Below are 12,635 nucleotides of genomic sequence, written 5' to 3'. Positions count from 1 at the left end.
CTAGCTGTTGTACCAGCACTGTACTGTAGATCATTGGGAGTTATTCCCCTTTAGTTGATTAAACATGGCTATAAACCAGACATGTGCTTTTGACTCACAACAAAGTTGAACCTCCTAAACAGAAGTTCCAGAAGTCAATAAGACCATTACATGGTGTCAGAAGCTGGTAAATGAACTCAGCTGACAAAATGCAAGGATTGGAGCGTCCTAAAGCACTAGATTTCACTGGTAATCTTAGTGAAAACTGGCGTAGATTCAAGCAAGCATGGGAGTGCTATTACACTGTCACTATAGATGGAAAACAGAAGACTGAGCGAAACAAGTCTTCACTACTCCTAAATGCCATTGGGGATAATGCAAGAGAAGTATATAATTCCTTTCAATGGGATGAAGAAGAAGATAATATGAAAATTTGAGCAGTATTGTGTTCCTAGAAAAAAACATAACATTTGAAAGGTACAAGTTTTTCACTTGTTCTCAGAAGTCGACCAGAAAATTGATCAGTATGTTTGTGACTTACAGCAAATGGCAAAATCTTAGTAAAATCTAAATATTTTTTACATTTGTATACTTATCCTGCATTACTCCTTAAAGCATTCACTGCTTATCTTGCGACAAAAAAAACCCAAGACAGCGTACCGGCGATGGTCCTTGGGTGAAGGCTCTGTTCCACAATGCCACGTTACCACGCCGTCGCTGTCCCCGTGACCTCACTTGACCAAAGGTCAACTCTTCACATCACTGCCTGTGGCCCGAGCTTAAAAAACATACTTTTGAGGTTTCTGAAGCCAAAGTGGGGAGGCAAGTCTGCGACGGGTGGGCCTTAAACGTAGTAATGCAGGATAAATATACAAATGTAAAAAATATTTAGATTTTACTAATTTTTTTACTTATCCTGCATTACTCCTTAATGCATCTGTATCGGACGGTTTGGAGGTGGGAAATCCTCACAATACAGAAACCTCAATAACTCACGTCCTGAAAATACGACACAGATTGGTCAGTAAACCGTTTAGCGGAAGAGTTGAGAGAAAACGCTAATACGATAGGGTATTACAATGTGGCAAACAATTGCACATGGGAATTAAAGAGTAGTTCCCTATACATTTTTAGTAATAAAGACAACGAGCTCATCAGCAAAATCTTTACTTACTATATAATTAAAGCCCTGATGACAATAACTTGTCTTCCACTGGCGAAATCTGATCGATTACTGCGGAAGGGAAAGGCTCTGTATAGGGTGAGTACATTATTTGCGTCGAGGGTTGGTAACTTGCTGAGCTACAACCAACGGCCCCAAACTCTGTACACCTTCAATGTCCTCGAGAGTCACATCGCGAGGATAATGACTAGCGAAAACTGTGTCAGACCTCCAAAAACATCCTTCCATGATTGTCTTAATAGTACAATTTCATGAGGATTATTCGTTCTTGGCGGATCCAAATTGGCTATCTAATAGGCTTGAAGGATGACTGCGCGTAACCATAAAGATATGGTGTTGCGACTGACCTCGGTCGTGGACGTAGTAGATACGGGTATAAATAACCGCTTCCTTGAACCACGCCTAGTCTTGGAACGGCGGATGAAAATTTGCAGTGCCCGTACCGGACATTAGCCGTGGCTAATGCCAAGAGAAACAGTGTTTTCTTGGTGAGGTCATAAAAAGAGGATGCATAGAGGGGATCAAATGGGGGTCCTCACAAACCTCGAAGTACCACGTTCAGATCCCACGCAGGTGGGCGGAACTTGGTCTTCTGATCCTCAAGCCTGAATGAGCGTAATAAGGCCTGTAGTTCCGGGATCTTAGTAATCTTACGATTATCCGGAACGGCCAACACTGAGTTAAGCGCACCCAAGTACGTGGTTATGGTGCTACCTTTCAAGTGTCTCTGGGTACGCAAATATAGGAGGTATTCAGCTAAAAACTGAGGTGACGCAGTAGTAGGGTCTTGACCTTTTGCCTTGCAAAATGTTTCAAACGATCCCCACTTGTCATCATAAAGGCCTCTAGTAGAGGGACGATGAGCTAACATTATAGCTTTTGCTGCCCGAGCCGAATAGCCCTTTGCACTTAATGCCTTCTTAAGACGAACCAACCGTGCAGACGAAATCTGTCTGGCATTTGGTGAGGCCATTTGCTGTGAGGGCGGATGATTAGGTTGGACCACTGTGGGAGGAGTAGTGGAACATCTACTGCTAGCTTTCTGAGCTCGACGAACCACCCTCTCGCTGGCCACCAGGGGTGACCAAATTCAGAGCAAGTATTCTTGTCTCTTTGATCTTTTGTATTACCCTGGGAAGTAGAACTGGTGTCCGAAAGGCATACGCTTTTAGTCCTTCCCAAGGAATGCTGAATGTGTCCACCGCCCAGGCCTCGGACCTGGTAACTAGAGACATACGTCAAGAGTTGGTGGTTTTGGCAAGTTGCAAACAGGTCAATGTTTGGTTGCCCGAACTTCTGAAGCAATAATTGGAATGCTTGTGTGTGAAGTTTCCACTCGGTGGGTGCTACCCTGTCTGGGCGTGATAGAGCATCGGCCAGAATGTTTCGACATCCGGGGATGTGCTGAACTATGAACTATAGTTGCAGACGATCCACTAGATGGAAAAACCTGAATGTCTGTTGAAGAAGAGAGTGGGAGTGTGTTGTTCCCTGATTGCACAGGCACCACACCACAGTGCTGTTGTCTGTGGATATGGAGAGTTGGGCTGATTGTAGTTGATTCTGCCAATGGGATATGGCTAGAATTACGGCTTCCAACTGCAAATTGTTTATGTGCCACTTCCAATGAGCCCTGAGACTGTCTGGTCTTGTAGGTGAGCGCCCCATCCCTGAAGGGAGGCGTCTACGAAAAAAGTATGAATAGGTGTAGATTTGGGGACAACCCTGATAAAGAGACTCCTCCTAAGACATTCGACTCTATCGTCCACCAAAGGAGGTAAGGTCTCAGATGCGTCGGTAGCATGATGGCCTTGAGTGGATCCTGACTCCTGATGTAAGGGTTCAGGAATTGTATTGGGCGTAACTGTAATCGGCCTCTGTTGGTTAGGTCCTGGGCTGAGGTGAGTAACCCTAACAACACTTGCCATTGGTGAAGTGTGCGTGATTGACAAAGAGCAGGTGACAGGAGGCGTAAAATCTTGTGCCATCTGTCCCTGGGGACTGACAGGAGGTTCTGATCTGTTTGAAATAGTCCTCCTATGAACTGGAGTCGAAATGATGGAGTTAACTCCGACTTCGCCTCGTTGATTATCCAACCCAGTTGATATAGTAGCCTTCTGGTGAATTCCCGGTGGCATACTAACGTCGGTGTATGTTGATGACACAGGAGACAGTCGTCTATGTACGACTCAAACCAAATATTCCTCAGGTGTAGAAACGCAGTTATGGGCTTCATTATTCGTGTAAATAGCCACGGGGCCACTGAAATGCCAAATGGGAGTACTGCCCACTGGTAGTGGACCCCATTGAACTGAAACCTGAGGAATCTGCGATCGTTGGGATGGATCGGTATGTGCAAATATGCATCCTGTAGATCGATACTGATCAAGGAATCGAACGCTTTTATGCTGGTTCTGAGTAGTCTCAATGTGATGGGGCGGAAATAGGGTGGACGCTTCAGATAACACTCGTTGAAGACAGAGAGATTGTGTATCATTCTCATCTTGTCTGAGCCCTTCTTTGGTACCAGGAAGATGTCAGAATCCTTAAAAGGATATGTTGCTTCCTTGGATAATTCCAAGGGAGGGGAGCTGTGGTCAACAGAGGAAAAACCTCTATGTCTAGTTGGTAACCGTGGCGTAGAATGTTGAGAACGTAATCATCCCTGAGGATGCTCAAGTTCTTCCAAAAATGACTCAGTCTCCCACCAACAGGGATATCGACAATTGGGATGACTGCGGATAGGAGATCCCAGTCCTGACTGTCCAACATTTCAATGTTTGCCCCTCCTATCGCCTCACTTACTGTGGTATTTACCACGTCGGGATTGATAAGAACCTTGAGGTTTGCCTCTGCCACATCCTTTACCATGAAAAGAATCTTGCACCTGTCTTTCCTTAAACGTCTAGGCCTGTAATTGCCTGACTTGCCTGATCGCTTGGAAAAATTCTGAGAAACATGCTCCAAAGCCTTGAGTGCCGTTTCATCCCTAGCGTAACTGGAAACTTTGCCATGTGTGTCCGAAATCTGTTCGTTGAAAAGAGATGAGGAAGACCAAGAGTGACGTAGCAATTTGCGCTTAAACTCTGAGTCCCAAGTAGATAAGGCTAAACAACCTAGTCTCCGAGTGACAGTTATTTTCGCCAACGCGGCTTTAAGATGATTCCTCATATGGTCAAGGTTAGGATTATCCTCTGACAGATCCTTCTCTACCGCACGCATAGACGATGCTAATGCTGATAAAGGTTTTAATACCCTTCGAATTTCTGTTTCAATATACGCAACTCTGGTATCCTGAACCTTAAGAGTCGTAGGCCTTGACGAGCCTGCCATTCTCTGTATATCCTCATCCAAACTATGTGCCTGGTTTGCTGCCTCAAAGCCATGAATAGGAAATTCATCTTTCCTAAACCTGGGAGGCTTGAATGACGGCATAAGTGTTAGCCTGGCGAAGTCCTCATCCAAAGATCTAATCATATCTGACATCATAGGGTCAATCGGAATCGACGTGGGATGTGTCCAAATGGTATCTTTTTTATCCACCCCACTACTCGGGGAAGGTACTGAAATGAGGCGGTCAGCTACCCAATCAGATACTTGAGCCAGGCTAAGGTGAGTATTCCATTCAGTCGAGGAATCTCCCTCCTCAACATTAGAACAATCTGATGAATCAGAACGATGTTGATGTGTGCATCTAGATGGTGAACGACTTCTACTCCGATGTGCAGTATTACCTCTGACCGAGGGCTTAGATAAACTGCCTGGTAACAAGGATGTCCAAGTACGAGCAGGTGTACTGTATTATGACTCACAATAGGAGTATTATATACATTAGTCACTGGAGTAGGTGGTAAAATATGTGCTGTAGATGTAGTTGATGCAGGTGTCAGAAACATAGGCGTAGGCGTAAGCTTAGGCGTAGGATACAATTGTGTCATAGACTGCTGCCACATTGATTGTAAAAAAATCTGCATCCAATTAGTGTTTGGAATTGGCATAGGCGCCTGTGCTTGCATCTGCTGCACTGGATACGTTGGTACAGCGCTAAGCTGATCGTGCGGTGCTTGCGTAATATCGTACGCTGATAGCCCTGGGGCTGATGTCATTGTAGATGCGCTTGGGTAGTAGGCATTGGCTGCGCTCGGCGCAGGCATATGAGGCACAATGCTCAATGGTGTAGACTTGAGACTTGCTTGGGTTTGCACTACCCCTGACAACGCATCTTGAGGCGCTAGCACACTGTCTGCAGACGTAACAGACGTAGAATTCTCAAAGGACTGCAAATTAGGTCCCATTATAATACACCCAACATTCTCCGGGAGAGAGGATTCCGGCGGCATGTACACCTGCCTATACCTCGCAAAACTCGTTGGAGAGAGGTTTACACAAAAAACACATTTAGAATTTGGTGCACAAGTTTGCGTACACGCCAAACAACGTGGATAAGGATCTTTAATAGATTTTTTCCACGACAATTAATACAAAGCGCAAACATCAGTTACGCAATAATATACTAGAAGAAAAAGGGACTGGAATTTACTGCCGTAAATAATAACATATCGGCAAAATTTTGGAACGAGTTGAAAGTGTATAAATGATTGAATATACGTAACTCAATGAAACGCCAAAGCTAGTAGTATTGAAAACAACAAATGAAATATGTTATACATACATAGCCGATAATTGTAAACAATTGAGTACCTGTCAAGCAAACAATTGTAACACAATTCAAAATGGCGGGAAACAGATAGCACGTTTTTTTCCGCCTCAATACATCAAATACAACTTCACAACATGTTGAAAGTAATATGAAAAGAATACATCACCCATCGCAGATGAATTTAGAATGGTAGACGAATTGGAAGGTCTAAATAAATCCAAAACCGAGAGCTCCGCTGGAAGCGTCCTAGCTGTGTCGCGACAGGCAGTGATGTGAAGAATTGACCTTTGGTCACGTGAGGTCACGGGACAGCGACGGCGTGGTGTAAAAGTGGGATTGTGGCACAGAGCCTTCACCCAAGGACCATCGCCGGTACGCTGTCTTGGGTTTTTTTTGTCGCAAGGTAAGCAGTGAATGCATTAAGGAGTAATGCAGGATAAGTAAAAAATTTGTGAATTTGGCACTTTGAAAGACAGTTTAATTAGAGACAGAATTGTTTGTGGTGTCTACAATAGTACATATCGTGAGAGATTGCTCAGAGATGATAAGTTAACTTTGACAAAAGCTATTGATTCAATTAGAGCAGCAGAAATGGCCAGTTTGCAAGCTAAAGAAGTAAGTGAAGATGCATCTGTTAATTATGTCAAATCCAAGCCAAAACACAACAAAACAAAACAGAACTATAGAAAACCTGAAAAAAATGAACATTGTGGTAGATGTGGTAATTACACACACAAGCAAGGTGATAAATGCCCTGCATCTGGTTAAACATGTTTGAAATGTGGTCATATGGGACATTTTGCAGCTCAATGTAAAACACCGTCAAGTCGGTCCAGTCGCCCAAAGTCGAGAAATATTCACGAAATTTGCGCCACCAACCAGCAACCACCAATAGAATCAGATTTCTTCGTAGATGTGTTGGATTCTGAGCCGATTGAAGATTCACAAACAAAAGCATGGGTAAAGAATCTTGACCTTAATGGAACACAAGTAACCCTCAAGCTAGATAGCGGAGCAGATATGAACATCATGGGTTATTCACAGTGGCGCAAACTGCAGTACCAGCCACCCCTTGAACCTGCAAGGTGAACCTTAGAGCGTATGGCAGAACTAAAGTACCTGTAAAGGGACAGGCAGAAGTGACAATCACTTACAAAGGCAAGCCATACAAGACAGTATTTGCAGTTACGCCAGACAACCATAGATCAATCCTGGGAGTCCAAAACTGTGAACGATTGAACCTCATCCGCCGTGTCTACGAAATCAACGTAGATCAAGTCATCAAAAGTGAATCTTCATTCAGTTCATCAGATATTCTATCAGAATATGAAGATGTTTTCACCGGACTAGGCTGTCTACCAGGTGAACATACCATTACAGTTGACAATAACGTCAAACCAGTAATAGAAGCATGTCGAAAAGTTCCCTTCGCACTTCATGAACAGCTAAAAGAAGAGCTTGACAGGATGATATCTCTTGGAGTCAACACAGAGGTGACCGAGCCCACTGAATGGGTCAGTTCAATAGTGATCGTGCACAAGAAACAGGGCAAGCTCAGGATTTGCCTTGACCCGAGAAATCTCAAGAAGTCCCCCAGCTCTCTGAACACATACAGGGGACTGACACAAGTATGGATGATATGATAATATGGGGTAATGACAAGTCACAACATGATAAGAGACTGAGAATGGTCCTTGAGAAGTGTAGAAATGTTGGGCTGAAATTGAACAGAGATAAATGCGAAATAGGAGTATCTGAACTAACCTTCTTGGGAGATCGTCTTACAACTGATGGCCTGAAAGTCAAAGCCATCATGGATCTGAAGAAACCCACTGACAAGAGGGAGCTTCAACAGTTCATGGGTATGGTGAACTACCTCGGAAGATACATACGTGATCTATCGGCAAAGTCAGCTCCATTGAGACAGTTGTTGGAAAAGAATGTTCAGTGGTCATGGTCACATCCTCAAGACAAGGCGTGGACTGAACTCCGAACCTTGATATCTCAACAACCAGTTCTCAGATTCTACGACTCAATAAAGCCCATCAAAGTTTCAACAGACGCATCACAAAGTGGTCTGGGTGCAGTACTACTTCAACAGCACAGCGACACCTGGTGTCCAGTAGCCTATGGTTCACGAGCTATGACCTCAGCCAAAATTTGATATGCTCAAATAGAGAAGGAAGCTCTTGGAATATGTTTTGGAGTAGAACGCTTTCATCAGTATGTTTATGGCAGAACTTTTATAGCTGAAACCGACCATAAACCGCTAGAACCGATCTTCAGGAAGGCACTGAATGACAGTCCACCCAGAATTCAACGATTTAGACTTCGTCTACAGAAGTATGACAGGGATGTCACATTTACACCAGGCAAAGAAATGTACGCAGTAGATGCGTTATCTCGCAACTTTCCCAAAGAGGGTGAAATTACAAGTGCAACTGAAGCAGAAATGCAGATGTATGTAGACAGTGTGATGTCAAATCTACAAATATCAACTGATCGACTCTCACAAATCAGAGATGAGATCAAGAACGACACTGAAATGACAACACTCAGCAATGTCATTCTCACAGGTTGGCCCAATGAGCCTGCTGATTGTCTGCAGATTCTCACTGACTACTGGAATTATAGAGATGAACTCTCTATCATCAATGGTGTTATCTTTAAAGGTAACAGAGTCGTCGTTCCAATCCATCTTCGTCAAACAATGCTTCAGAAGATACATACAGATCACCTTGGTCAAGAAAAGTGCACGCAACGTGCTAGAGAGGTGCTATTCTCAATTTCTGGCCAAGAATGAACCATGAGATAGACATTATGGTAAGCAGCTGTGACACATGCCTGACACATCGACATCGGCAGAGAGCCGAACCTATGATTTCCCGTCCAGTAGCAACAAGGCCATGGGAACAAGTATCGACAGACTTATTCGAGTTATCGTGACAAGACTACATAGTCATCGTCGACTCATATTCCAACTACCCTGAAGTGATTGCGTTGTCAAGTCAAACAAGTCAAGCCGTCACCAAAGCTCTAAAATCAACATTCGCGAGGCATGGTATACCTGATGAGCTTTACCGACATAATGGACCATGTTTTGCCAGTGCAGAATTTGCTTAGTTTGCAAATACTTGGCAATTCAAACACATCACATCAAGCCCAAGGTACCCTCAGTCAAATGGGTTGGCTGAGGGAACAGTACAGACTGTTAAACACATCAGAAAGAAATGCATCCAGAGCGGAGAAGACCCTCATCTCGGGATCCTTGCATATCACTGTACACCGCTGGATGGCAGATTCTCACCATCACAGTTACGGATGAATTGTTGACTAAGATCAAACCTCCCTCTGAAATCATCAATATTACAAATGAACACTCCAGACCAACAAGCAGTAGCAGCACATAAGTATGAAGCCCGAGAAAAACGGAAACACTCCTTTGACAAGAATGCTGAAATAGCTCCTCTACCTCAACTCCAACCAGGTAACAATGTCAGAGTACACAATGAGACCACAAACAACTGGAACACCAAGGGAGCAGTAATCCAGGAAGTAGCACCAAGGTCATACTTGGTGAAAACAGATTCTGGTGGAATCATCAGAAGACATCGCAGAGATCTGCTACTCCCCAAGCAGATAGTCAACAAGCAGCCACAACAGTCTACAACAGCTCCGATGCAACAACAGCAACAGCAAGTTAACAACACTGATATTACAACAAGCCGTTCCGGCAGAGTGATCAATAAGCCAGAAAGACCGATTGAAAATGACTGATATGTGTTTACAAATGTGTTCAAAAACTTTCAAAGGACTGTTCAGATAACTTTTTAAAGTTCACAGAATGTATGTGTTCAAGTCATTTCCACAAGTTTAACATAAAGTTAAAATACTCATTTATCATGCTAGGAGTTAAAGCAAACTCATATCATGGACTCTAAAGTATTGAGTTTGAGCAATATAGTTTATATATTCTGTTGTGTTGCTTTAAGTTTTAAAGAAAAGCTTTATTAACTTTAGAGGGGAGATGTAGCAGGAAGTCAATGTATCTAATGTGTTTACATTATAGCATGTTCCACCAGAGTGCTATGTACACAGTCATAGCTAGTTGTTGTACCAGCACTGTACTGTAGATCATTGGGAGTTATTCCCCTTTAGTTGATTAAACATGGCTATAAACCAGACATGTGCTTTTGACTCACTAGAAAGTTGAATCTCCTAAACAGAAGTTCCAGAAGTCAATAAGACCATTACAGTAGCTACGGCTGAATATATCAAATTCTTTGGTCTGAAAAGATTGTACCGTACGAAGGTGATCATTTCCTTCCCCTGGGTGTCGTATATCGACAGAAAAGATGAAAAGGGGAGCCTCGTTTCTGCGCATGTGGGATGTCTACTGAAGTCAGTGACTCTGCCACATTGATGTGCAGTGACAGGCGTCTGATCGAGTGGTTGCAGCATTACATACAAGTAAGCATGCAAACCAATCTGTACAAATACAAAGCATGGCTAGCATAGGTCAGTTGACCTATTTCCAGTAAGGTCGGGATGTTTACAGTCAGAGTTATTGACACATGATATTTAAATTACCCTGCACAGTAACCTTGAAGTGAACATTACTTTTGCAAACTTAGGTGGTGTTTCATAGTAGTGAATCATAATGCTAAGATTTCTCCTGAATTAATCTGAAATTTTGTGAAATTGAAACGATTTTGCAACGTGAAAACTGCCAATTTTAGACAGGCAACTATTTCTTTTACAACTATCCCTAAGAAATTTTGAAGAATCACAATAAACCATTCTCTTTGACAAAACTTCAGTTACATATCTTACGGTAACATATCCACGAAGTCAACTTCCAACTTACCGGCCTTCCAGCAAGTGAGGAATGGACTTTGCTTGAATCTCAGTCATGTAGGTAAAGCCCATATCTTCTATTCCTTTCAAGGAGTTGTCTGCAACTTTGCCCTTCAGACTTGCAAACGACAAGTCTGTCACAATGCCTGCTCCAACACTGCTTCCTGGCACTGAAATATGGCACAACCAGAGTCTCACATCAACTCCTAGACAAAGTCAGGGCAGGCAATTGATGATGATTCATTACATTCTGTAGCTCAGCTGGATTTATGTGGACTGTGAAATTATTTTAAAGTAAGAAAAACATATTATTGCAAATAACATAAAAACTATTTTTTCAAATCCTCTGACAAATAAAGTGTGGCCACATTTGTGTGTTAAACTAATGGCAGGGAAAAACTGGGAAAAATTTCCTGGAGCTTATAGGCTGACTTATAGGAAAGACACATGAACATTTGAAAACATTTTACTAATCTCTAAAAAGAAAACAGATGTTTCTATTTCAATGGCCACATTATAAGCATCGATCTACGCAAATGGGATAGGAAGGCCTGCATCAAGCAAGTCAGTGAGGCTGACCACCCAATCCCATTGGTCGCCACTTACAACAAGCATAGTCTGTGCGTTTGTGCATGCGTGCGTGCGTGCACGAGCGCGTCGTGTCTCTGTGTGTGTAGACGCACTACCATTAGACCACAAAGGCAGTCTCAAAGACAGGGAATAAGCTCTACTGGTTTTCAAGCAATAATTGGACTATATCAATATGGGAAGTCTCTTGATTCTTACACTGTGATATTTCCATTGTCTGAACAGTGTTCCCTCCCTCATCTTCTCCAGACTCGCTTGACCCGTCATCATCAGTATCTGTATTGCCGCGATCAGCGCTGACATCAGCAGTTGAACAAATCTTCTTGGCTGCTTCTGAGAAAAAGAAATCTTGTATGTGGTCATTTACACTAAGTCAAAACACATTGTAGCCCACCTGCCTAATTACACAACAAGTTCAAGTGTCTGTTAAATATCAAGCATCAGGATAAAAAAAAGTACCAAATTCTAAATCCCACAGATGATGAAGACTGCATTTTCAAGAAAATTTCATCTAGTAACTCAATATTCAAACAAAACAGAGAAATTAATGTTGTGCTCAACAATCAAATTGATGACAAAAGATGACAGGGTCAAATGTGATCCAAGCAACTAAATTGCAAAAATGTGACAGAACAGATTCATGTGGATCTCCTTTACAGAAGTACCAACAGATTGATGGCTATATAGCTGGCAATTTACCATCGTTTTCTTTGTAAGTCCCTTTACCAGTTTTATTCCTATTTTAATCATGATTTTATTTTCACACTCCAACTTTCAATCGTCCAGCTGGTGCCATTTTTATTGTCCTGCGTAATCACCAGAAGCCAGTTAGCGCCAGCGACCAACAAACTGGGCTTCTGACCAGTGAGGGGCCACCTGGAAAACCTTGTTGACAGCGAGGCTTTTAACCCCTTGAATCCTCACATTTGAGTAGATGATGGTTACCTTAACCTTGCAAATTCATCTGCATGTGTAAATGTGTATCAACAATTATGTAGTATGGTATACAGAAAAGATGTGTACATATTATTTTTGTAACAATGAAATTCAGTTCATATACTCAACAGTAACCACTCTTATTTTTCAGACAAATTCCATTTAATACAACAGTTACTACTCCCTTCTTGTCATCCATGTTTCATGTTTCTCTACCTGTGTACTTATCGTCATTCACTTGATGTTCAGTTAATGACTTTTACAGGTATAATTGGTGGTAGAACTACTCAGATTACCTGACAAAGACTGCAAAATATCTCAGTAACATTCACCACTGCCTATAAGGGTGTCAAGGTAATGGAGCACTCAGAGGTTTGTATTGTGTCTGGGGGAATTATTTAATCTATGATTGGGTTATATATCCAGATCTCA

At 42.5% G+C, this 12,635-nt stretch overlaps 1 protein-coding gene across 1 annotated transcript in view; it reads right to left on the bottom strand.

The window, feature by feature from the left end:
- LOC124116885 (ATP-dependent RNA helicase HAS1-like) overlaps positions 1 to 12,635 on the bottom strand; it is a 56,724-nt gene that overhangs the window by 22,238 nt on the left and 21,851 nt on the right. Inside the window, exons 4-5 of the mRNA XM_048383656.1 lie at positions 11,466 to 11,600; positions 10,690 to 10,849 (exon numbers count right to left, since the gene is read on the bottom strand). Of these exons, the coding sequence (XP_048239613.1) occupies positions 10,690 to 10,849; positions 11,466 to 11,600 (295 nt within the window). The remainder of the gene's footprint in view (positions 1 to 10,689; positions 10,850 to 11,465; positions 11,601 to 12,635) is intronic.

This window comes from Haliotis rufescens, unplaced genomic scaffold (genome assembly GCF_023055435.1).
Source record: "Haliotis rufescens isolate VD_foot unplaced genomic scaffold, xgHalRufe1.0.p SCAF_5, whole genome shotgun sequence".
Lineage (NCBI taxonomy): Eukaryota > Metazoa > Mollusca > Gastropoda > Lepetellida > Haliotidae > Haliotis > Haliotis rufescens.
This window is presented reverse-complemented; position numbering and strand designations above follow the sequence as displayed.